General features: G+C 38.2%; 1 protein-coding gene across 1 annotated transcript; it reads right to left on the reverse strand.

The window, feature by feature from the left end:
• Positions 1-1,559: 1,559 nt before the first annotated feature.
• Positions 1,560-17,389, reverse strand: LOC146455658 (pyroglutamylated RF-amide peptide receptor-like). The gene is made up of 5 exons (XM_085093983.1): positions 17,326-17,389; positions 11,653-11,797; positions 9,776-10,043; positions 6,016-6,276; positions 1,560-5,199 (listed from the first exon to the last, which is right to left on the reverse strand). The coding sequence occupies exons 2-5, from the start codon at positions 11,775-11,777 to the stop codon at positions 4,783-4,785; spliced, it is 1,071 nt and encodes a 356-aa protein (XP_084950109.1). The 5' UTR covers positions 11,778-11,797; positions 17,326-17,389; the 3' UTR covers positions 1,560-4,782.
• Positions 17,390-22,604: the final 5,215 nt, after the last annotated feature.

The raw sequence follows: 22,604 nt of genomic DNA on the forward strand, positions 1-22,604 counted from the left end.
TCCTCATGGCTCCCCACGAAATGTAACAGCATATAAAATGGCGGGCGCTAAATTGACTAACGAGAGCAGGATTGATTCTTCCTTTTCAGTACCCTGGCACGGTGCCCTAAAACGGACGCTTAGTCATCAGATCATCAGGCCACTTGCAGGATTCTATCAACATTTACATGCAACGCTAACATGCATTGGTACTTTGTGTCAATATCCTTTATTTTCTAAAAGCTTTAGTAAATAATCCCCCACAGGCGGCTGTTATATCGGAAGATAAGTGCTCAAGGCTGAAAAAATTGTCTGAAAAAGGAAGTTGCTGAAACGCGAAGCTTCTAGGGTAACTGGGAAATTTGGAGGACAGTTTTTCAGCCGAGAATATTATTTTCCGATATACCAGCAAGTTGGCAGGGCTTTAATTTATTTATTTGGTGATTTACCCTATGAATATCAGCCTTTGAGCTGAATGGGCTGCCCTGTTAAAATATTTTTTTTTACTTTTACTTCGCGCGTGCTGTATCCTGAAACAGAAAATACATTCAGTAATAGGCATGGTTGCCTGCAAATAAATGAAAGTTGACTAGTAAAGGTTACCCTATACCTTTAGAGGCGTCTCGCGTCCAAGCGATGTAACGCGTCCGGTTTAAACTGTAGATATCTAAACCCCTACATCAAATTAAAGCTTATAGAGCTGGCTATCAAACTATACCAAGAGTTTTGTGATAGAGTAAATTGTAGAATTTTTCACGACCTCTAGATGTGAGCGTCCGAATCACCTTTTGAAAGCTACAAGTCAAAGCGAATTTTATTTTTTGCTAATTTAATTTGCTCCTCACTTTTCGGACCCAAAGCGCTAAAAAAACGTGTCTGCGTTTTGCCATATTAAATTGCAGTGAAAAGTTACAGAACGTTTTCGTAATAGGATCAAAAAGATGGGGAGTGATCGTACAAAAATCGCTCTCGGAGAAAAAATATTTCGAAAGAAAAAATGCGTTAATATGTTAAACTAGCTAATGTCCAAATTTGAAGGCAAACGAACAAATTCCCTTTGAGTTTTAGCTCTTTAAGTGTCTCCTCCGAGTGAAAAAAATGATTTGAGAAAACAGTGCTTAACATTCGGCAATTCATTTTATTTCAACATTCTTGGTATCGGTTGATAGCCAGCTCTACAAGCTTTAATTTGATATATGGGTTTAGGTATCTACAGTTTAAACTGGACGCGCTACATCGCCGCTACATCGCTTGGACGCGAGACACCTCTGAAGGTATAAGGTAACCTTAACTCAACTTTATTATACTGTGATTAGGTCAGAACAGTCAAAACTTAAAAGAATGTGGCGCGTGCTTTCTTTGTTTTCTGTAGTCCAAAAAAATTTGGCCACTGATGTCAAATTGCACGATGGTCATTGTTTGATTTTTAATAATAATAATAATAATAATAATAATAATAATAATAATAATAATAATAATAATAATAATAATAATAATAATAATAATAATAATAATAATTATTTCTATGGCACTTGTTCCTAAAAAGTCCACAGCGCTTCACATCAAAATTGCCTAAAAAATTAAAAATAAAAAATGTAACTAAAATAAATAAAAACTTAACATCAATTCCCAGTGTTTAACAACTTCTTCCTAATTAATCTCAACAATAAGCCTTTCTAAAAAGGAAAGTCTTCAGGCCTTTCTTAAAGCTACCTACGGAATCGCACATCCTTAGCTCCAGCGGAAGAGTATTCCAAAGCTGGGAGGCACATATGGAAAATGCCCTGAACCCGTACGATTTTAAATTGTACGATTGTTTCTTCAGAAGTTGCATATTTCCTGATCTAAGGCTACGGCCAGGTATATAAAAGTCTAAAAGTTTCCGAAGATAAACAGGTGCCATACTATTCACTACTTTATGTATACAGTAAGATCTTAAATTATACTCGCTGTTCAACTGGCAATCAATGAAGCTCCATTAGTACTGGAGATATGTGATCATTTTTCCTACACAATGTAACTAGCCTAGCGGCAGAGTTCAGCACGTTTTGCAGGCGCTGGGTCTTACACTTGGGAAGGCCATACAAAAGTGCATTAGAATTATCTAGTTTGGAAGTCACCAAAGCTGACACTAAAGTGTTAGCGTTTTCCATACTAAGAAACTTTCTAATTTTCTAATTCAATACAATTGAGTGAAATGCAGATTTACATATATGTGCGATCTGTTTATCAAAACTAAGATTGGAATAAAAAATAACTCCAATATTCCTTGCATGATCAGTTGGCTTGAGTTTAGCACTGGTTACTTGCAAACAGTCCAGATGGGGAGCAGGCCGATGCTTGGCGTGAAAGACAAGGATCGTCGCGTTGTCATCGTTTAACTGCAAGTTATTGTGCAGCATCCAGGCATTTACACTATCAATACAGGCCTCCAGCTTGAGTTTGGTTCCTTCAAGGTCACCAGCATCTGAGGCCTTAAACACACAGTAAGTCTGTGTGTCATCAGCGTATTGATGGAAGGAGACTTAATGATGACGCATTATGTCCCCAAGCGGTGCTTTGTACAATGTATACAGTAGTGGTCCAAGTACGGAATCTTGGGGAACCCTGCAAGTCAATAGACTGATTGATCGCTAACTACCAACGGATACAAACTGTTTCCTCTCTGCTAAATACGATGTGAACCCCTGACAAGCCATACCTTGTATCCCAAAACCATTGTACAGCCTGTGGAGAAGGATCTGACGGTAAACTCTATCAAACACAGCAGACAAGTCGAGCATCAAAAGGACCACGCCCTTCCCATCATCAATAGAGCACAAGATGTCATTCTGTACCTTTAATAAAGCAGACTCCGTGCTGTGACCTACTTTATAGGACGACAGGAAAGATTCTAGTAGCTTATTCTCGCTCAGATGACTGGTAACTTGGGCAGCAACAAATCTTTCACATAACTTGGATGTAAACATAAGATTGGATATCGGCCTCTAGTTCAAAAGTAACTCATAGTACAGCGATGACTGTTTCAGCAGCGGATCCAGCAGAGCTTCTTTCATACATGCAAGTACTGTGCCCTGACTTAAATTAAAGGTTTACAATCTTGGTTAAAACTGGCAACAAAGTATTCAGACACTGATTCAGCACAACAGCAGGGGGAGGGTCGAGTTGACATGATTTCAGTTTGGCACCCCGGATGATGTTAGACATCCCCTGAAGAGTTACAGGTTGAAATTTGTCGAAAATAGCCAAATTAAAGGCATGGCTTCTTAGTCGGGAAATTAATTACCAGCCTCTCTCCGTCTTGTTTGGAGCCCATGCCTGAACTTAGAAGTCTTGTCCGTGAAAAAATCAGCGAAAGCCTCCGCAAGCCGAGAGAAGTCATTATAGCTAGGAAGCCTTATCTCCATTTTTACATGTAGCAAACTGCTCACAACTCCAAACAATCTCTTTTGATCTAGTTGACTATCTTCGATTATCCCGGAGTAATACCTCATTTTCGACTGGTAGATGAACTCGTTTACTATTTTGCATCGTTGAACGTACATTTCACGATCAACATTCAACTCAGAACGCCTCCATAGGCGCTCCAGTCGTCTGCGCATGCACTTCTCTTCCCTGATGTTTGCAGTATACCATGGTGCCGCAGGGCGAAGTGCAACAACATGCTCTTTTAAAGGGGATGCTCATCCAACAGTGATGGCAATACTGATTTATACTTATCCTCACTGATGGTAGGGTTTGCGGTAACAAAGTTTTTTCTTCTCAAACGGAACCTTACAAAGGGAGAGAGTGCATGACACAGCAAAATGGTCTGATAGTGATGGATCACGTGCAGTGAAATTGATAGCAATGTTCTCGTTCCCCCGAATGATCATGTGGTCTAAAGTATGACGACTCCTATGTATGGACTCCCAGATGTGCTGCTGCAAATAAAAATGTGTCAAGAAGTTGTTAAAAACGCACCGCCGTCCGATCGCTAGAATCATCGACATGGAAGTTAAAGTCGCCAGCCATTAGATGGGAACCAGTAGCAGTGACAAGTGTCTCCAAGAGAGTTGGACTTCTTCAGAAAACAGCGATTCCGTGTTCTTGTTATCAACTTTCGGTGGGCGATAAATAACAACAATACGCAGACTTGAAGAACCTTGTTTATGCTACGTGAGGTGTTTTGTCCAATAAGAGCGAACGTAAATTAATCATTGGGTGGTTATAAATCTGTATGACTTGCAACGTCATCGATATTTGTAGTGTATACACGGTTTATCGAAGGTTTACCCTCCAAAAACTATCGATCATAATTTAAAAATCAATTGACAACTAACCACAGCAGAAGTTTCTATGGTAATAACACCGAAATTTGTTAGAAAATCAGGTCTTCAAATTTTCTCAAATTTCCATGCTTGTATATATTATAATTTTTTATCTTGATTAAAAAGGAAAAACTTTCACAAGGAGCAGTTCGTGGTTTTACGAAACAGAACTTGATCTCTATGGTGGTTGCATTGATTTTTTGCTCAATTTAAATTAGTGCATAGAATTTCAGCTGTCGTTTCAAAGAAGTTCTATAAAGAAGCTGACTCGTAAGCAGTCGCTAGGTAAGTGAGTTTTTGCTGAACCTGAATTTTTCGGAACGCTCTGACGAGGTGCAGTCGACGAAGGGTGACATTTGTTCTTGTAGCTACCAAGGACACCCTACGGTTGACTCGGCGCGCCTCATTTCACTCGCCTCTCATCTCCCTCGCTCCTAAATCAAATAAATAACGACTGATAGGAATCAGATATAAAAGAGACAGCTGTAGAACTTTAAATCATATTGCTTCCATTGGATGTCGACAAAGTTCGAGAGGAGGAATTTGTTTCCAAGTCTTCCAACCCTTCGCTCCCTGAGACTTGGCACTGCTTCCTCGGTTGGTTGATCATCTCGATTTCGTTTGGTTTCCTTGCAGCATGAGCTCTTGCTTCAGATGAACTTGAGGTGCAGTATATCATTCCCTTCATCTTCTCCCTGAATCGCTGATTAATCAAAGCATATGCAAAAGGATTGACAGTCGAATTGAACATGATCATGGTGTGAGCAATAGGAATTGCATAGGGACTGAGCTTGTAGGAGCCAATTTCCTCTAACAAGTGGAGTATTGTGTCAATGCCCCAGCAGATTCCAAAGATGGCACTGACGGTCAAAACCATCAAGGTGACACGCCTCCGTACTTTTAGCGCGCCCTGCCAATATAAAAAGAAGTCACGAGCGTGGTGAAGTAGGAATGTAAAGGCCTTCGAAGGAAACAATATTATGGTCACAGGTTTAGAGAGGGATTAATTAACTAGCGGACGTTATAAAATGAACAAAATGTGCTTAACTAAATCTCGTTAACCTTTAGGAAGAAGCGGTAAATCTTTGCTCTGAGGGAGTTCTCTGCCTACTTAAGCAAAAAGTTTTTTTTTTTCATGTTTACTCCTTCACACATATCTGTTGGGCAATGATGTTATATTTCAGTTACGTACAACTATGGCAAGTGTTAGGAAAAACCTAAAAATGATGTCGTGCGCCATTCTTTGAGAGCCCAGATAAGCTTTCTTCTACTTCTCAAATCAATGTAAAAATGAAAAGAATAAAAAAATACTTCAAAACGCAGGCGTGCCATTGATAGAAACGTCGGTCAGATCCAACGAAATGTTATGCCGCTAGGACTAATGACAGAAACGATGGATCAGAGAATTAACTTTGCAGTGTATGTTGAAGTGGTAAAGTGATCCCATGAAATTTACTACTGAGCATCAGCCCTGGTAAGGAAAAGGGAGACCGCTCAAGGTAAAGACAAAATCTTCGAAATCCAGAGGTCGTGGCTTCGATTCCCGCCGATCAAGGTCGATACATTTTTCTTTGACTCGTTGAGGTCTTCATTTCCGTACTAGAGCTAAAGCCCAGTAGGTAATTCTTACTGATCACTTGATTACCTTAACATACACTGCAGGGCTTCCAAGTAGCATTAATATATTTAGAATATTCAACTCCAATACAATTAGGGAAACACATACCCGTTGTTGATAAGTGAGCCGCCTGAAATCATCATCACGCTTAAACCACAAAGTGTAAACCACTCTAGCGTATAACCCAGCCATCAGCACAATGGAAAGGACAATAATGGCATGCAACGTCCAATTATAAGCCGTGCTCATCCACTGTTTAGGCCATTCGAAAAAACAATAATTTGGATTGATTTCTGTGTTAAAATTTAGCTTGAGGAACTGCGGGATGTTGATAATTAATGACAGGATCCAAGAAACAGGAATAATCACCTAGAAAAAGAAATATTTTAAGGTAGTAAATATGAGTGTTACCTGCAAGAATTTTAAGCTTCAGATTAGCTACTGTTCAACATGTGGTACAAAGAAAGAGCCCCCGACGAGGAAGATTAAGCCAAATACTTTGAAGTATTTCTAAAAAAATGCAAAATTTGTTTTCTCGGGTCATTGTAACTGGCTTGGATCAGCAGTGGCAGGCGAATTTGAAAGTCCTTCAGATTTTGAGTCGTTGAAATCTTATAAAAATACTTATTGACGAGCACTGATGCCCTTTCCAAGTATGCACTGGTGGTACCCTTAAAATCCAAGACCGGATTCTCTTTAGTGGTTGCGTTGATCAAGGTGTTTACCCAATGACGCAATCGAGAAAGATTACAGTCAGATGCAGGAACTGAATTCAAGAACTAAAGGTTTAAAACGTATCTGAGAAACCAAAACGTTCATCACAATGTAACCTACAATGAAACCAAGGCTCACTTTGTTGAAAGGTTTAACCGAACATTCATTGTTTATCACCACCAGTTCCTATCACTTTTTTGTATTGCCTACTTCCCGGCAACCCACCTCGTTTAAAGGAAGGTGACGGTGACTGAACTTCAAAAAGTGATTGAAAGATCAGGTCATCTGTTTCGTATCGACAAAAGTTTGCAAATGTCGGAACACATTGCATACCTTTCCTTGCGAACCAAGACGCTTTAAACTATTGACGTCTACTCGAAAAGTGGTAGTGCTGAGCTACTTTCATTTACAGGTGAAAAAGTAAAAACTTGAGAAAAAATGACAAATAGCTTTTATGTCATGGTAACCAGTGATGCAAGCACAGCACAACACGTTGAAAACCATACGGCAAGTTTATCGATGCAACTTCTCAATTTCATTTGAGTGAAGGCTGGGAAGTCGTCTTGACGCGTATCATCTATCCTCATACGTGGCAAAATGTACTCAGCATTCACGTGAGCTACATTCTTAGCTGCAAGAAAGATTCAACTAGGTTCTTGCCAATTTATTTGTCGAGTTGAACTTCTCGAAAAGTGGCATGGACGACTTGGTGTATAGCGCGATAGCTGGCCGGCAGTATGCCTACCCAGACATTCATGACAAGAGTGGACAAAAATAAATACCTGGGGGGAAATATATGTTTCGATCTACATAGAACTGAAGGACTAAAATTACTATCAATTTATCTTATCCGACTGATTTCAAGTGACATTACCAAAGAATTTGACAGAACTTTGGGCTATATGAATCGCCTGGATCGTGTATCTTTTATCAGATCAAGAAACCTACTCCTATCATAAAAAAATTAAAGACTGTCACCCACCGTATTTGACCCGCAAGAAACCAAACCTCAACCAGAAAAAGCAGGTACTGAATCAGAAAGGAAGATTTCTACCAGCCCTTGGTGCTTTGATTGGAAATCGACTAACTACGCCGGATCAGACACCGATGCTGACACGATGGTATTAAGACGTCAAAAGTCACGTATTCCCTTTCACCGGAAGACTAAAAAGTCCTATTGCTGGATCATCTTCTTCAAAGGTATGGAGGATTGACAAAACGAATGAAAAACGAAACGACTGTAAAACCTGAAAAAAAGGAAACAAAGTCGAAAAAACAGCCCGAAAGATGCTCAAAGTCTAAACGTCCTCCCCCAAAATAGAAACGACGCCTTCTATTTCACCAGAAGACATGGCACTTTCTTTACTGTTAGAAATACCAACTGATTCCATACCCGTGGTGTTTAGGTTACGAAGTCACTGACAATGGGAAGCCTATTAAACCGGATAAACCAGTTTTATAGCTTACAAGGGTATGAAGGAAGGCAATACACTTTTGGAATTACTTTTTGTTATTCTTGGTTTGCACCATGGTTTCAAACATGAGACCCTAGTTTAGTACTTGACAATCAAAAGCTGATGGATCATGACTTTACGCTTTGGAATAAACATCACACAAATGTGTATTGAATATGGCACAATTTATAACACAATAACTGTCAAAATTCCGGCACGCTAATTGACTCGTAGTTATTGTCTATAAGAGTACCGACGATAAAAATAACGACAGATATAACGCCTGCGCTTTCTCAACGGAAGATAAAGCCATTTCCTTTCGTACTTTTTTGATAGTGAAACCACTCGTCTGGGGCTCGTGGTTCAACTTGAGATTTGAACATTTTATGACGTCATATTATGGTCTTTAAGGGTATGACCACAGGAAACTACTGTAGATTTATTAATCGGACATTCTGCACCTTATGGACAAGAATGGGTTGATGAAACCCAACCTAAGAGGAAAAATAAAACATTTTAAAGCCATTTTGCAACCTGATCAGTTTTGTAAAACGTGTCGATACTGGTTAGACTTGACCGTCAGTTCTAGTGCCCAAGAAAGTAAAACCGGTGTTACATTCATAGACTTGTTGGTACTGGTTAGACCAGATGCACTAACCGGTTTCTAAAACAACCGAAAGTCACTGTGTCTGTGCTCATTGACATCACTTTCAAGTGACTCCCTTACAGAACACTTCCAAGATGAGCTATTCAAAGTGTGGAGTCTGCCTTCAAGATCTTGAAGTAACCAAGCCCGCATCGAGCATACCCAACCTTTGCTGTTTGAATTGGAAAGGGTATCCGTTTTTCTGCACTGAAGAAGGCGTACATTGGTATCAGCAATGTGTTCGTGATCGAGTGATGCCCGACTGCAAAGTGTGTGAAGAGTGGAAAGCAGCAATTCTGCAAACACTAGGGTACACCCACACCCTACTTTAAATGCAAAAGACAGGAATTGTTTAGGTTCTTTTTCAGTGGGCTGACCAAATGCCTGTAGATACCAATCGAGACAAGCAAACACCAGTATAAAAACAAAGATAAAACTTTGATATGGACCTTTTCGTGGAAGATCAAGTCAAAGCTCAACACCCAAGCGTAAGAGACAATTTGCTAGAAAAGATAAAGAACATGAGCGTGGCTTTCATGTGTATTAACCTCTGGACCTATTTATAGTTATTCCGTGATTCTGGTTTCACCAAGACATCAGTCACTCGTCTTTGGTTCCCAACAAAGTCTTTCCCCTATATACTTGCCCTATCATCCGGATGGTTGTGCGATCATTTCATGTGTCATAGTCTAGCCAAGACACACTCTTAAAAAATCATCTCATATACAACGCTCTGAACAATAATACGCGTGCACAAGCAACATGTACCTAGGATTCGCATCCCATAATGACCCTCATGTAACTACACAGCATGCATCTCATTTTCTCAGGGTTACCTCATTAACTCAGACCTGATGAATATATGAATAATTTGATCTATTAATCCCCGTTATACTATTAGCGTCACGGCTTTGGCTTAAGATTCGTAAGGGTTCGGCATCTTAAAAAAACTCAGTTATTACTTGCATACCATAAGTTAATAAACAGGAAAAGAACCCTGCTCAGAAAAGACTTCAAATGAAAATTATAGATAGTTGTTGGCTCAATGACATACCTTCAGTTTTAACCTGATAAGTTTTCCTCTGTTTCCAAGGGGATATATCACAGCATAGTAGCGTTCCAATGCAATGGTAACCAGAGTGAAGATCGAGGAAATCGCGGCAACCCAAGCCAAGTTTGCATTCCTCAATTGGCATAAGACGTTTCCTGTCACTCCTTCTGGGTGGCTTGAAATGTGGCCAAAAATCAACTCCGGTATAAGCATTGTGGAGTAGCTAATATCCGCCACTGCCAGATTCACAAGAAGAAAATCTATTGGGGTCCTGCGAATTTATATGAACAATCTTAGTTTAAAAAATTCCAAAAAATGGTTGGGGAAATGGGGATTGTAGGAGGTGTAGGACGTAATTCGCCTTTGCTCATATAGAAACGTTTTTATATCCAAGCCCAAAGAAACCTTATTTGAACTTTAGCCAGAAACAAATGTTTTATTTTTGGCAAAGTTTATACATTGATCTCCTAGTGTCTCTAATTTAGACTGTGCCACGTTGGCAGTAAATCTTGTCAACTGCTTAGGTTACTTTAACTGTACTGTACATATAGTTTCAGGCTAACGCCTTGCTATTGCAAGCACAGAAGAGTCAGTCAGCACCACCAGCTGACGAAGACCAGTATTATAAACAATCTTAACGCAGCGATCCATACCTATCTGACACAATTGTGAGGCAAACGATTAATTTTGAGCTAACATTTAAAACCACGGTCGACATCAGGAATGTTCCAATTTCTAAAATACCTACCAAAACGTTTTTGCCATGGTAACAGCAATACAGTGAACACTGTCCTACCACATCAAACTATTATAAGACAAGTTCCTGTTCACAAAGTTTGGTGGGGTTTTCTCAAATATTTCAAAATAGATATAAAGGTCCAAAGTCGGTGCCAGGAGAATCCGCTCCCCCTTTACCTAGATAGAGTTTCTGAGCAAAGCAAATATATAATCGGCGTGCACGTGACTTATCAAATTCCACGGAATTATAATCCCCATCCTTTTGCTGGCATATTTGTTTTTTTCACCAATTGTAAATCCCACAAATATATAATGTGTCAAGGGAGTATATAACGAAAGTTATAGTTATTTGTGACTAGAAATGGAAAGAGCGAATTTATCCGACGGAGGACTAACGCTCGGCACTCGAATCTCTTTATGGTAACCATACTGCCTTAGAAAATCAGTTGATCAAACCAAACATTAGATTCACTAATAAAGTATAAACGTGACTCCGAAGAAATGCATCTCACAAACCTAAGATTTCGTTTAAAAGGATGCGGGATTTGACAGAGGATTACTTCGTTGTTTATTTCAACAACATCATCAGGCAATAATCACAAATAGAAAAGGCTACAAAAAACTACACTAATGATTTAAAATTACAATTATATTAGAACAATTGTAAGTCCCTTGCGCCCGAGCTCAGATTGGGCGTACAATTTTTAATTATTAAGACCTCTTTAAAAAGTAGCACATTCCAATGGTTTGCTTGAGTAATTACAGTGGTGTTATTTTGTACTGTTTGTATATTGAATGATCTTTTGTCCAGAGAGTGCGGGGAATCAAGCTGGATATCGAACAAGCTCCTGATAAACTTAAAATCTTCACATTTAGAAAGGTGCTCAGATTGCGATTTGCCTGATGATGAAGTTGAAAAAAAAACAACGAAATATTGCCTTGTTAAATCCCGCGTCCTTGTAATCTAAATTTTAGATTTTTTCCTTCGGATTGAAGGTTACACTTTATTTATTGAATGGTCGGATGGCAAAGGATTTTAGTTTCACTCACCCACCGACGCAGCGCCACAATTTCTTTAGAAACTTCCCCGCTTATTCAAAAATAGAAAACCGTATTACTCTCAGTATCCAATGTATGTATACCTCATATTCCGATATCTCTTTATCACAGCACAAACCAGGGAGTTTCCAAAGATACTTGTTATGATGAGTATAGACGTCACTGCCGTTATGACGACGTCAGCTGATTCGGACATGATTTGAAGCATGCCAGTGTCAGTCACATAACCTGAACAAAAGCAAAACAAAATCTTTTGGTTTAGACTTGTCTCGAACCAGTTGGCAAATACTCAATTGGAGTCAAATGATAGAGAAATTATGTACTTAGTCTTCTTGCGAGTTTAAACTATTAAGATTGGTCTCCGATTTCTTAACTACTGAAAGTACTGATCTTTGTTTCGTGATCTGTTGCATTCCAATTGTTTTAGTTTTGGCGAAGCTGCAGAGCTAGTAAGAAACGTACCAAGCACAGCTAGGAGTAACTTTATAATTAGAGCGGTGCGCTTGGGTAGTAGCTAATTTGTTGATTCTTGTTTGACTACTGTTTACCACGACTAGTATTACCGTTTATTATTTTACAAGAAAGCAGTATGAATGTTTCAATTACCGTAGCTGAAACCTTTCTTGGCATACAGAGGGGCTTTCGAGTAAAAGATGTAGTATACAACTTTGAGACCTAACCACTAACTGCTAAAATGTAAAACTACACACTATCTAGCATATGGTGTTCCTTTAGATGACCCATTCAGTTCGTGCCAATCTAATGTACTGAATTGCTGTACACTTAACATTTTATGTGCTTTACACATTGTTTTGTTTGCGATACAGACTACCGTATGTATCTAAGCTCTGGTTGCTTTTTCCAATAGAAAATAATGTTAATGTTCTTGTTTAAGACCAATTTATATCGCCCCAGTGGCACAAGTCTATTACAGCGTAAAAGCGAAATTTTTAATTTGATGGAAGGGAGTTAATTTGTGCGACGTTTTATTTTGCGTGTATTTTTTTTCTGCGGGAGCTAATTTTTGCGGATCGAGGTCAATCCGCAAAATCTGCAAAAATAAGAATCCACAAAATTTTCATGCTACACGGTATTTCGATTTTATTCCCGTGATCTCGTTAACTTTTAACTCTTACGAAGAGTCAGATAGATTACATAAATTTTGCAGTTAGAGTTTATACATTTTATAGTGGAGTGCTCGTGCAAGGAGCAGGCTTCGTATATGTACTCCAATGCTTTAAGGATGGAACGAGAAGTCTTGGATATTGGAAATTCGGCCCTATATGTCTAAAATTAAACCGGCGAAGGACTAACCGTAATTTTTGTTTGGTTAGTAAATTGTTTTCTTTGGTTGATTGGCTGGTTGGGTAGTTCGCTTTTTAGTGGGCATTCAGTTAGTTCTTGATAATCAGTTCTACTTTTTTTTTGGATGCTTCACAATTTTGAATGCATTATTTTCATGAGTTGATTGACGATAATGTTGGACAAACCAGTCATTTCAAAGACCAACAATTAATGTTTCATTACAATTTTCAACAACCTGGATTATTACGAATTAGGGCAACGTGGTATTAGAATTTGCGATCAGTACGTTAGTACAAAAACCACAACCATATTACATATTATAATAAAGTTTCGATATAACTGATTGGTTGAAACAGTATGCTTTATTAGAGTACAGATGCACGAAGCAACGGTGTCACGCCATCAGCCCGTTTATGAAATGCCTGGACTTCTCTCTCGATTTTTTATTTATTTATTTATTTATTATTATTATTATTATTATTATTTGACCCAGACGTCTTATATAACCTAGAAAACGAAAGCGAGCTCTTAGCTTCATTGGATACAGACCATCCTGTGCGTAACAGTACAAACACCACGGTGAATGAAAGTGACGTCTCCGAAGAAGTTAGCGATGAAAACACAGAGTCAATTGGAAAACAGAAACAAACAGAGATTTGCAAACATGTCAACCGCCGAAATTTACGAAATTACAACGAAGGCAGAGACGAAAAACATCAAAGATAACACAAAATAGGCAGCTCAAGTTTTTGAACGAAAGATGTAAAAATGTCATAAGCTTATTTTAAAAAGGACAATGTTAAAAGCTCAAATAAGGTAAATGCTCGTTAGCCATATTTTCATGTAAAAAAATATTTATCAAACAAAAAATTGAGAAAACTGAGAATTTAATAAGCTAGGGAATACACACACATATATAAGCTAACAAGATCCTAACATTTTCCGTGCAAGTTCCATCACGGCACATCAAGGGCACCTCCATGAAGGATCACTGGCGTTACTTTCGAGCTATACAAAGTTTGTGAACTTTGATGTTTTGCTTTGACATGTTTGATAGCTTTCGTCTTGTTCAACCAATCAATTATCTAAACCATTCTAACAAGGATTGTGATTGGCACGCTGACGCCACTTCTGTTCGTTTGGAAAAAGGAAGTTTGTTTTGAAAATGAGGGTGAATGCGACGACAAATAAAAAGATTCTTTATCATAAAACAAATAAAGAGGCCTCGACTGTGCTCTGTTCTGTTGTAAACGGCTGGAGCACTCAAGAAGTAGGGAGAAACACTCGACTACTCGTGTTTTCCCCTACACTTCCCTTTTAACAGGGAAGAGCCACCTGGTGGATCTGTTAATAAACCATTATTATTATTATTATTATTATTATTATTATTATTATTATTATTATTATTATTATACTTCTTTCGTTCTCAAACCGCTTCCTGTGTGCTTTACAACAGAACAGAGCTCAGTCGAAGAAGAAGTCATTGCAATTCACAAAAAAATGTTTTGTAGGTGAGTCATCGAGCCGAAGAAACCATTTTACTATATGATTTCTCTGCACTGTTTACTACCATGAGTCATTTACCAACATGCTCCTGGAAGAAACGAATCAGAGCCTGGCTAAGAAAGCACCCAGTGACAAGATCTGAGAGCGCGGCCTTGTGATAGCGAATCTCTTATTTGCTATAGATAGATAGATAGATAGATAGATAGATAGATAGATAGATAGATAGATAGATAGATAGATAGATAGATAGATAGATAGATAGATAGATAGATAGATAGATAGATAGATAGATCAAAACACCTCACAACTAAACCATCAGTTATCTCTCAAGAAAAGAAACACCTCTCACCAGTTCTTTTTTCTAACGGTTATCCTTTTTCGTTTGTGAAAACATTACGAAAACAAAGTAACAAACAGCCACAAAATAACCTGCGCCTGAAATTAAATCTACAGCGGTGCTACCATACGTCAAAGGGTTATCAGAGGCTCTTCGCCGTTGCCTACAACAGCAAGGCATACGGACAGTTTTCAGATCTGACACGACGCTTAGATCACACCTAGTGCGACTTCAGTACACTGTCGATCCTGCAAAACAAGACGATGTAGTCTACAAGATCCCCTTCGAGTTTAGCAAGGTCTATTTTGGAGAGACGGGAAGATCTATACATGAACGGGGTTAAAGAACACGATAGAGACATACGGCTTGCTCGAACCCAATCCTCCACCGTTTCAGAACACAGCAATGCGACGGGCCACTATCCGCTCTGGGATGAGATTAAGTTTATTGACCGAGACCCACACTGGTAGACTCGTAGGGTTAAAGAGGCTATTCACATAAGACTTCACCCCGAAAACATAAACAAACGGTGCTCTTCCTTTGTCAAAACGACCAAAAGAAGAGATTTATATAAATTTATTATATGGTTCAGCGCAACTAGCAGTCAAAGCAATTCTTGATGATTTGTCCTTAATTTGTATTTTTTTTTTTTTTGATTATATCTTTGGCTTTTGAGACAATATATAACTGGTTTGACAGCGGCATTAAACATCGGCATTCCGGGAGAAATGGAAAGTGCATAACGACTGGGCTTGTAAGAGCGAAAGTGCTCTATAAAATAGAGTATGTTATCAGTATTCCAACAGATTCCAAAGATAGTGCTGACTGTGAAGACCATCAAGATGACCCGCTTCCGTACCTTTAAGACCTTTAAATTTGCTTTCCATTTATGTAGGTCATTTCTCCATTTCAATTTCGAATCGAGGGCGTCCTATAGGTCGCTTAAATACATATCCTTCAGACAGGTAAAATACAATGGCCATTGAAGCACTAGTTTCCATGATGGGACCGTAATTGCTTTCCATTATGACTAAAATGTTTAGAAAAAAAATGAAATGATAAAAACAGGTTATAAAAAGAATTCGTTGAATTCCACCTGCTTCTCTTATACGCTTGCAATGAGTTTGAACCTGCATAAATTTTCTTGACAGATCAATGGGAAGTCAAACCCTAGGTTCCGCAGATCTTCAAATAGTATATCCTTTCAACGAATTCGAATAGTGAATTCTTCTCAATTATCTTCTGAGACTGTCCTGAGAATTCCTCGAGCTTTTTCATGGCGTTTTCGTTCTTATGTTTTAGAGTGTACAACAAATTACCGGGAAATATTCATTTAACCCTTCCTGACGAAAGTTTCTGAAAAGTTCTCAAGACGTGCTCTGAAATAAAATTGTCATTAAAGTTCAATTCAAGTTTGACGTTTTCTTTTACGTTGAGATAACCAGGGGGAACGGCTTATATTGCACTGTTTACCCATTTAAATAACCTTTCGTCAATTGCGGAATTTTTGATTGTGTTTTCACGACACCGGATGTCTCGCTTAACATTCCTGAAAGTGTTTTGTTTACCGACTTCATTAATTGATGGGTGTTCTCACGACTAAGATTATATTTCATTCTAGTATTTTGAGGAGATCACGTGCGCGAATAAACAATTTGAATAATATGGCGGGATATGCAGACGGCGCTCGCATGTACGTCCTTGTTTATGGGCTTGCTTTTTAGCCAACGAAGTAACTGATTTCAACAAAGGCTGAGATTGCTAACAGTTAGAGCCAGGAGAAGAAGAGAAGAGGCATATTTTTTTCCATTCCCAAAGGACGATATGCCGCAGAAGGGAAATCGCATGGGTTTTTGAGAGGGCGCTATTCTGGTTCGAACGCCGATAATATTTGGCGAGAACATTTTCGTATCTCGAGGCAAACGTTCCAATTTTGTTGGTAATTTGGTTGGACCACATCTCTTTCGACAAGACACAAACAGGAGACGAGCGATTCCAGTGGAAAAGCGGGAGGCATAAAAATAGAAGGCGTGTTGTTTTTACCATCTGACAAGCTTATCAGATAAATGACCTCAAGTTCCTTCTCATTGGCGGAAATTAATTGTCGAGTCGCTTAAGCTACCTGGATTGGTGGCTTAAATTAAATGGCATTGAAGTTTTCCGACTCGCTTAACTTTAAGCGAGTTAGAAAAGCAACTGTTTTCACGAGATTTCTGGTTGTTACTCGATTAGCGACTTGAAAAAGCGCTCGTGAAAACACGGCAATTTTGTTCAGTCGTGAATGTCTTGCCGACTTAATCCTGATTAATGAGTAAAACCCTAGAAGGAACAGCGACCATGTTTCAAAACCAGTTATTAGCATAAAACCCCCCACAGAATATCAAGGCGAATGGCTGAAAAGTAAAAAGAACATTCGGAAAGACAATTCCCGAAATACCACGGTCTAACATTACCACGATTAACACCTTTGTGTATGTGTTGTGTGTCTGTGGCGTGAAACCAATTGTCAGATATTTGGTAGCAAATAACACGGGGTATTAAGCTTCATAATTTTTATGATTGAAATGCCTTAAACTAAAACAAGTAAAGAAAAAACGACGTAAATTACCTGATATATAAGGTGATAGACATCTCGCCCATTGCTGTTATTGAACTAACCACAACTATAAAACGGGCTTATTTATCAGATAAATGAGATACGTCATACTGTTATTGGACTAACCACAGCTATAGAACAGGCTTATTTACCACGTAAATGAGATACGTCATGAATGCACAGGTGTCTTTACAAATGATTAATTAATCTATGTTTGCGCCAAGGCATCGACTTAATGTAAAAACATTTTACCAGGCTGTTTTTAAGAACCGCTAAAAGACTAGTATTCAATCCTTAAAAATATTTAGAAGGGATCTAAGAGTTTTTAATTTCGATGTTATTGTTGTGCTAAGTCCATTAGTTTAAAGGCAATACCAGGATACTACTCTACACGTAGACATTTCGTTTAACTGGTCGAAAAACCAATAACATAAGTAGTAATTTTTATGCTCCACGGACACGATTGGCAAATGAATAAGATGACGTCCATCTCTGTATTTACTATACCTTTTTTGAAACAATGCTCTTTTTAAAAAGGACACGTTTCTCTCCTTTAAATTTTGATCATCAAATCGAACGGTGCTCTTCCTTTGTCAATACGACCAAAAGAAGAGATTTATATAAATTTATTATATGGTTCAGCGCAACTTGCAGTCAAAGCAATTCTTGATGACTTGTCCTTAATTTGTATTTTTTTTTTATTTTATCTTTAACTTTTGAAAGAATATATAACTGGTTTGACAGCGGCATTAGACATCGGCATTCCGGGAGAAATGGAAAGTGCATAACGACTGGGCTTGTAAGAGCGAAAGTGCTCTATAAAATAGAGTATGTTATCAGTATTCCAACAGATTCCAAAGATAGTGCTGACTGTGAAGACCATCAAGATGACCCGCTTCCGTACCTTTAAGACCTTTAAATTTGCTTTCCATTTATGTAGGTCATTTCTCCATTTCAATTTCGAATCGAGGGCGTCCTATAGGTCGCTTAAATACATATCCTTCAGACAGGTAAAATACAATGGCCATTGAAGCACTAGTTTCCATGATGGGACCGTAATTGCTTTCCATTATGACTAAAATGTTTAGAAAAAAAATGAAATGATAAAAACAGGTTATAAAAAGAATTCGTTGAATTCCACCTGCTTCTCTTATACGCTTGCAATGAGTTTGAACCTGCATAAATTTTCTTGACAGATCAATGGGAAGTCAAACCCTAGGTTCCGCAGATCTTCAAATAGTATATCCTTTCAACGAATTCGAATAGTGAATTCTTCTCAATTATCTTCTGAGACTGTCCTGAGAATTCCTCGAGCTTTTTCATGGCGTTTTCGTTCTTATGTTTTAGAGTGTACAACAAATTACCGGGAAATATTCATTTAACCCTTCCTGACGAAAGTTTCTGAAAAAGTTCTCATGACGTGCTCTGGAATAAGATTGTCATTAAAGTTCAATTCAAGTTCAACGTTTTCTTTTATGTTGAGATAACCAGGGGGAACGGTTCATATTACTTTGTTTACCCATTTAAATGACCTTTTTTCAATTGCGGAATTTTAGATTTTATGTTCAGTAGTGAACGTTATGCCGACTTGATCCATATAATGGGTAAAACCCTTGAAGGATCAATGACCATGTTTCAAAACCAGTTTATAGGATACGAACGCCGCACAAAATATCAAGGCGAATGGCTGAAAAGTCAAAAGAACATTCAGAAAGACAATCCACGCAATGCCATGGTCTAGCATTACCACGATTAACACTTCTATGTCTGTATTGTGTGTGTGGCGTGAAACTAATTTTTCACGGGGTATTAAGCTTAATTTTTTTTTATGAAAGAAAAATCTTCAACTAAAGGAAGTAAAGAGAAAAGAGCTTAAACTACGTGATCTATAGGAGGTAAACATCTCGCCCACTGCTGTTGTTGAACTGATCACGGCTGTAAACAGCCCTTTTTACCATGTAAATGAGATACGTCATGAATGCACAGGTGTTTTTACAAATGATTGATTAATCTATGTTTGCGCCAAAGCATCGACTTAATGTTAAAACGTATTTTATCAAGCTGCTTTTAAGAACCGCTCAAAGACTAGTATTCAATCCTTTAAAATATTTTGAAGGGATCTAAGAGTTTTTAATTTCGATTTTATGCTATATTTAGGCCATCAGTTTGAAGCCAATCCAAGGATTAGTATTTTATACGAAGACATCCGCACGTAGTAATTGTTTTGCTCCACGGACACTTTTGGAAAATGAATAAGATGAAGTCCATCTCTGTTTTTCTATACTTTTTAAAATAATGCTCTTTTTAACAAGAACACGTTTCTCTCCTTTGTTCAATTTTCACCATCAACTCTAACGGTGCTCTTCCTCTGTGAATGCGACTAAAAGAAGAACTTTGTATAAATTTATTTTATGGTGCAGCGCAACTAGCAGTCAAATTAATTGCAAATGAGTTGTCCTTAATTTGTATTTTTTTTTTAAATGCCAAATGGACCTTGGCATGGGAAGCGACGCTACTTTGGATTGGAAGTCATGAATGTGGAGGCGAGGTTACCACATGACATTTCTTATAAGTCTTCACAGGGATTATTTCCGGTTTGTAGGTTGAAGCAGTGTTGTGTTATCCTATAAAATATGCAGTTTTAACATTCGCCCAAAAACATTACTGACAAATGTATAGCAAACTATATCTAGTAGTATATTATAGTATTTTTAGCTTACAGGAGATTTATTTTACCCAGTAAAATAAATGATTTTATGCTGTTTGTTGTGACTCCGTTGTCACTTCACTTCCGCTGAAGGACTTCCGGTACAACGCATTTTAATGACGTCACACCCCTCGAAGGTCTATCTCTTTCTCGTATAGAAGAAAGCATCGTGCTAGATTTTCAGCTGCGGATTTTCTTGACCATACTTTATCCACATTGGACTAAAGTTGTGTATTGCTTTGTTTTAGCGCTCCTGGTATTCACATTCAGCGTTTTTTTATTTTATGCTTAAAAAATTGGGGATTTTGGATGTCAATTCCGGACAAGGACAAACCTCATGCTCTGGTGTTGGGCCGTTCATTTGTTCGGTGCTTTAAAGAGTTCTTAGACAAAAGAAAATCCTCGCGAAATTTGAATCTTGATGATACTTGTCGGGTATTCTTTTTGGGCATAGGTGATCGAACGGTCGATAAACTTTTGCGGTTTGATTTGGCGAAATTGCACGTTTTACAACTGCGAGTTGTGGTGCTGATATCGGTTCCAACGACGTTTGTAATATAAGCTCGGAACCTGAGGCGGTCGGAGCTTTGATTATCACCCTGATCAATCGATTACAGAATGAATTTAGTGTAGATTAGGTAGTTGTTTGTGGAATTTTTTCATCAAAAGAAACAACCTTATCCCCAGTGCAACTCTACAGTATCAACTCTGAATTCGTGGCTGAGAGAGAACTTGCCAACAGCAGTCTCAACACGCTAAACTTTGGAGACATCGCGGGCTGGTTCGACCTTCGCTTGATATTATTTTACGATAGATGAGGTACACCTAAATTGACGAGGAGAGGCGTTGCTGTTCAGAAGCTATCGCGGAGCAATTTTATTTTCCTTCAAACAGCTTCAGCTGTTGAATTTATAATCCTATTTTCATATCTTCAATCAGATAATCACTCTCAGTTACTATTGGCTTAATTGCTACGATTGTGTGAATTTCTATTATTATTAATATTGTAGCTGAGGTTACTTATCTTTTCTGTCCTGTTCACCCGTTGGGGTTTTTATACACAAATTATTGTGTCATGCTTTTTATTTTTTCGGTTCAGGTATATTTTGAAGTTATCAATTTACACGCTGGGTTTGTTTTATACATCGCGCGTAATCTGCGTGGATTTTGTTGTTATTTATAACCCCAAAATAAAACATGATATGAGCAGGGTATAAATAACCCTAACTGTAACATGTAATCATGGGGTATAAATAAGCCCAAAAACATAAACATGCCACGAGCAGGGTATAAACGACCCTAACTGTAATAATATGTAAACATGATAAAAATGGGCTATAAAAAACCCCAGAATATAAACATGACACAAGCCGGTTATAAACAACCCTAACTGTGATATGCAAACATGATAAAAATGGGGGTATAAATAACCCCAAAATATAAACATGACACAAGCAAACTATTAATAACCCTCACTGTAACACGCAAACATGATTAACATTGGGTATAGATACCCTATCGATCTGAAGTCTACATGGTAGGCTTATTTATAAAGAGTTAAGTCTAAGCAGCAACCGTGAACAATAATCCTGCTGGTATACGTTGGATTAAATGTTGATCTGATCGGCTTAACAAATAAAAAAATGATAAAAAAAGCAGAGATCGATACAACGTAGAATTACGGTTTAAAGGTTACTATATTTCGGCTGGCCAAATCAGCCTTCTTCAGGTACAATGAGAATTTACATTAGGACATACGCTTATATAACAAATTTTGCGCAATAGCGGAACTACGTAAAACTAAATTGATTGACAGTATAAAATATGAAGCAAATGAAATAATAATAACAAAAAATAATAATAATAAAAGGAAAAAAGCCAGTAAATTTCTTCGCGAATATTGAGGCCATGTCGAAGAAGTTTTCTGCCTTTTGAGATTAAAAAGGCTTTTCTGGCCTTACGGATTGAGTCTCGGTTAGAGTAGACTTTTTCTATGGGGATTAATTGCATGTCGTTAGCGGTGTGGTTAGGAGCGGTGAGGAAGTGTTCTGCGGCTGTGGTGGGCTTAGATTTAGTGTTAGGGTTATCTATGGTGCGGCGGTGTTCATCAAAACGGTCTTTTAAGCGTCGTTTAGTCTCTCCTATGCATTGTAAATTGCAGCGGTGGCATTGGATCATGTAGATTAGATTTTTAGTTTCACAGGTCAGGTTAGATTTGATAGCGCGTGTTTCACCGGTGGAAAAAAAGGTGTAGTTAGTGAGACCATCAGAAATGTATGGGCAAGTGGCGCAATTTTTACCGCAACGATAGGAGCCAGAAGGGAGTTGTGGGTGGGGATTAGTCGAGTTAGAAGAAAGTTTAGCCGAAACCAGTAAGCCACGTAGGTTAGGAGATTGTAAAGCGAGTCTGCGTGGGATGTTGGCGGCACGTTGTATATGTTTAGTGACAAAGTTTCGTTTGTAGCCTCGTTTGAGTAGGTATGTAGTAAATTGAGCAGTGCATATATTAAACGTTTCGCCAGTAGAGCAAATACGTCGTAAGCGGAGTGCTAGACTGAGAAGAATAGCGTTTTTTCTATGTAGA

The sequence above is a fragment of the Pavona decussata genome, unplaced genomic scaffold (genome assembly GCF_977016875.1).
Source record: "Pavona decussata unplaced genomic scaffold, jaPavDecu1.1 SCAFFOLD_272, whole genome shotgun sequence".
Taxonomy (NCBI): Eukaryota; Metazoa; Cnidaria; class Anthozoa; order Scleractinia; family Agariciidae; genus Pavona; species Pavona decussata.

Coding starts and splice junctions, on each gene's coding strand:
- LOC146455658 (XM_085093983.1), bottom strand. CDS start 11,777: ATGCTTCAAATCATGTCCGAATCAGCTGACGTCGTCATAACGGCAGTG. Junction 10,044..11,652: donor AAGAGATATCGGAATATGAG/GTATACATACAT, acceptor ATAAATTCGCAG/GACCCCAATAGATTTTCTTC. Junction 5,200..6,015: donor GGCTCACTTATCAACAACGG/GTATGTGTTTCC, acceptor TTATATTGGCAG/GGCGCGCTAAAAGTACGGAG.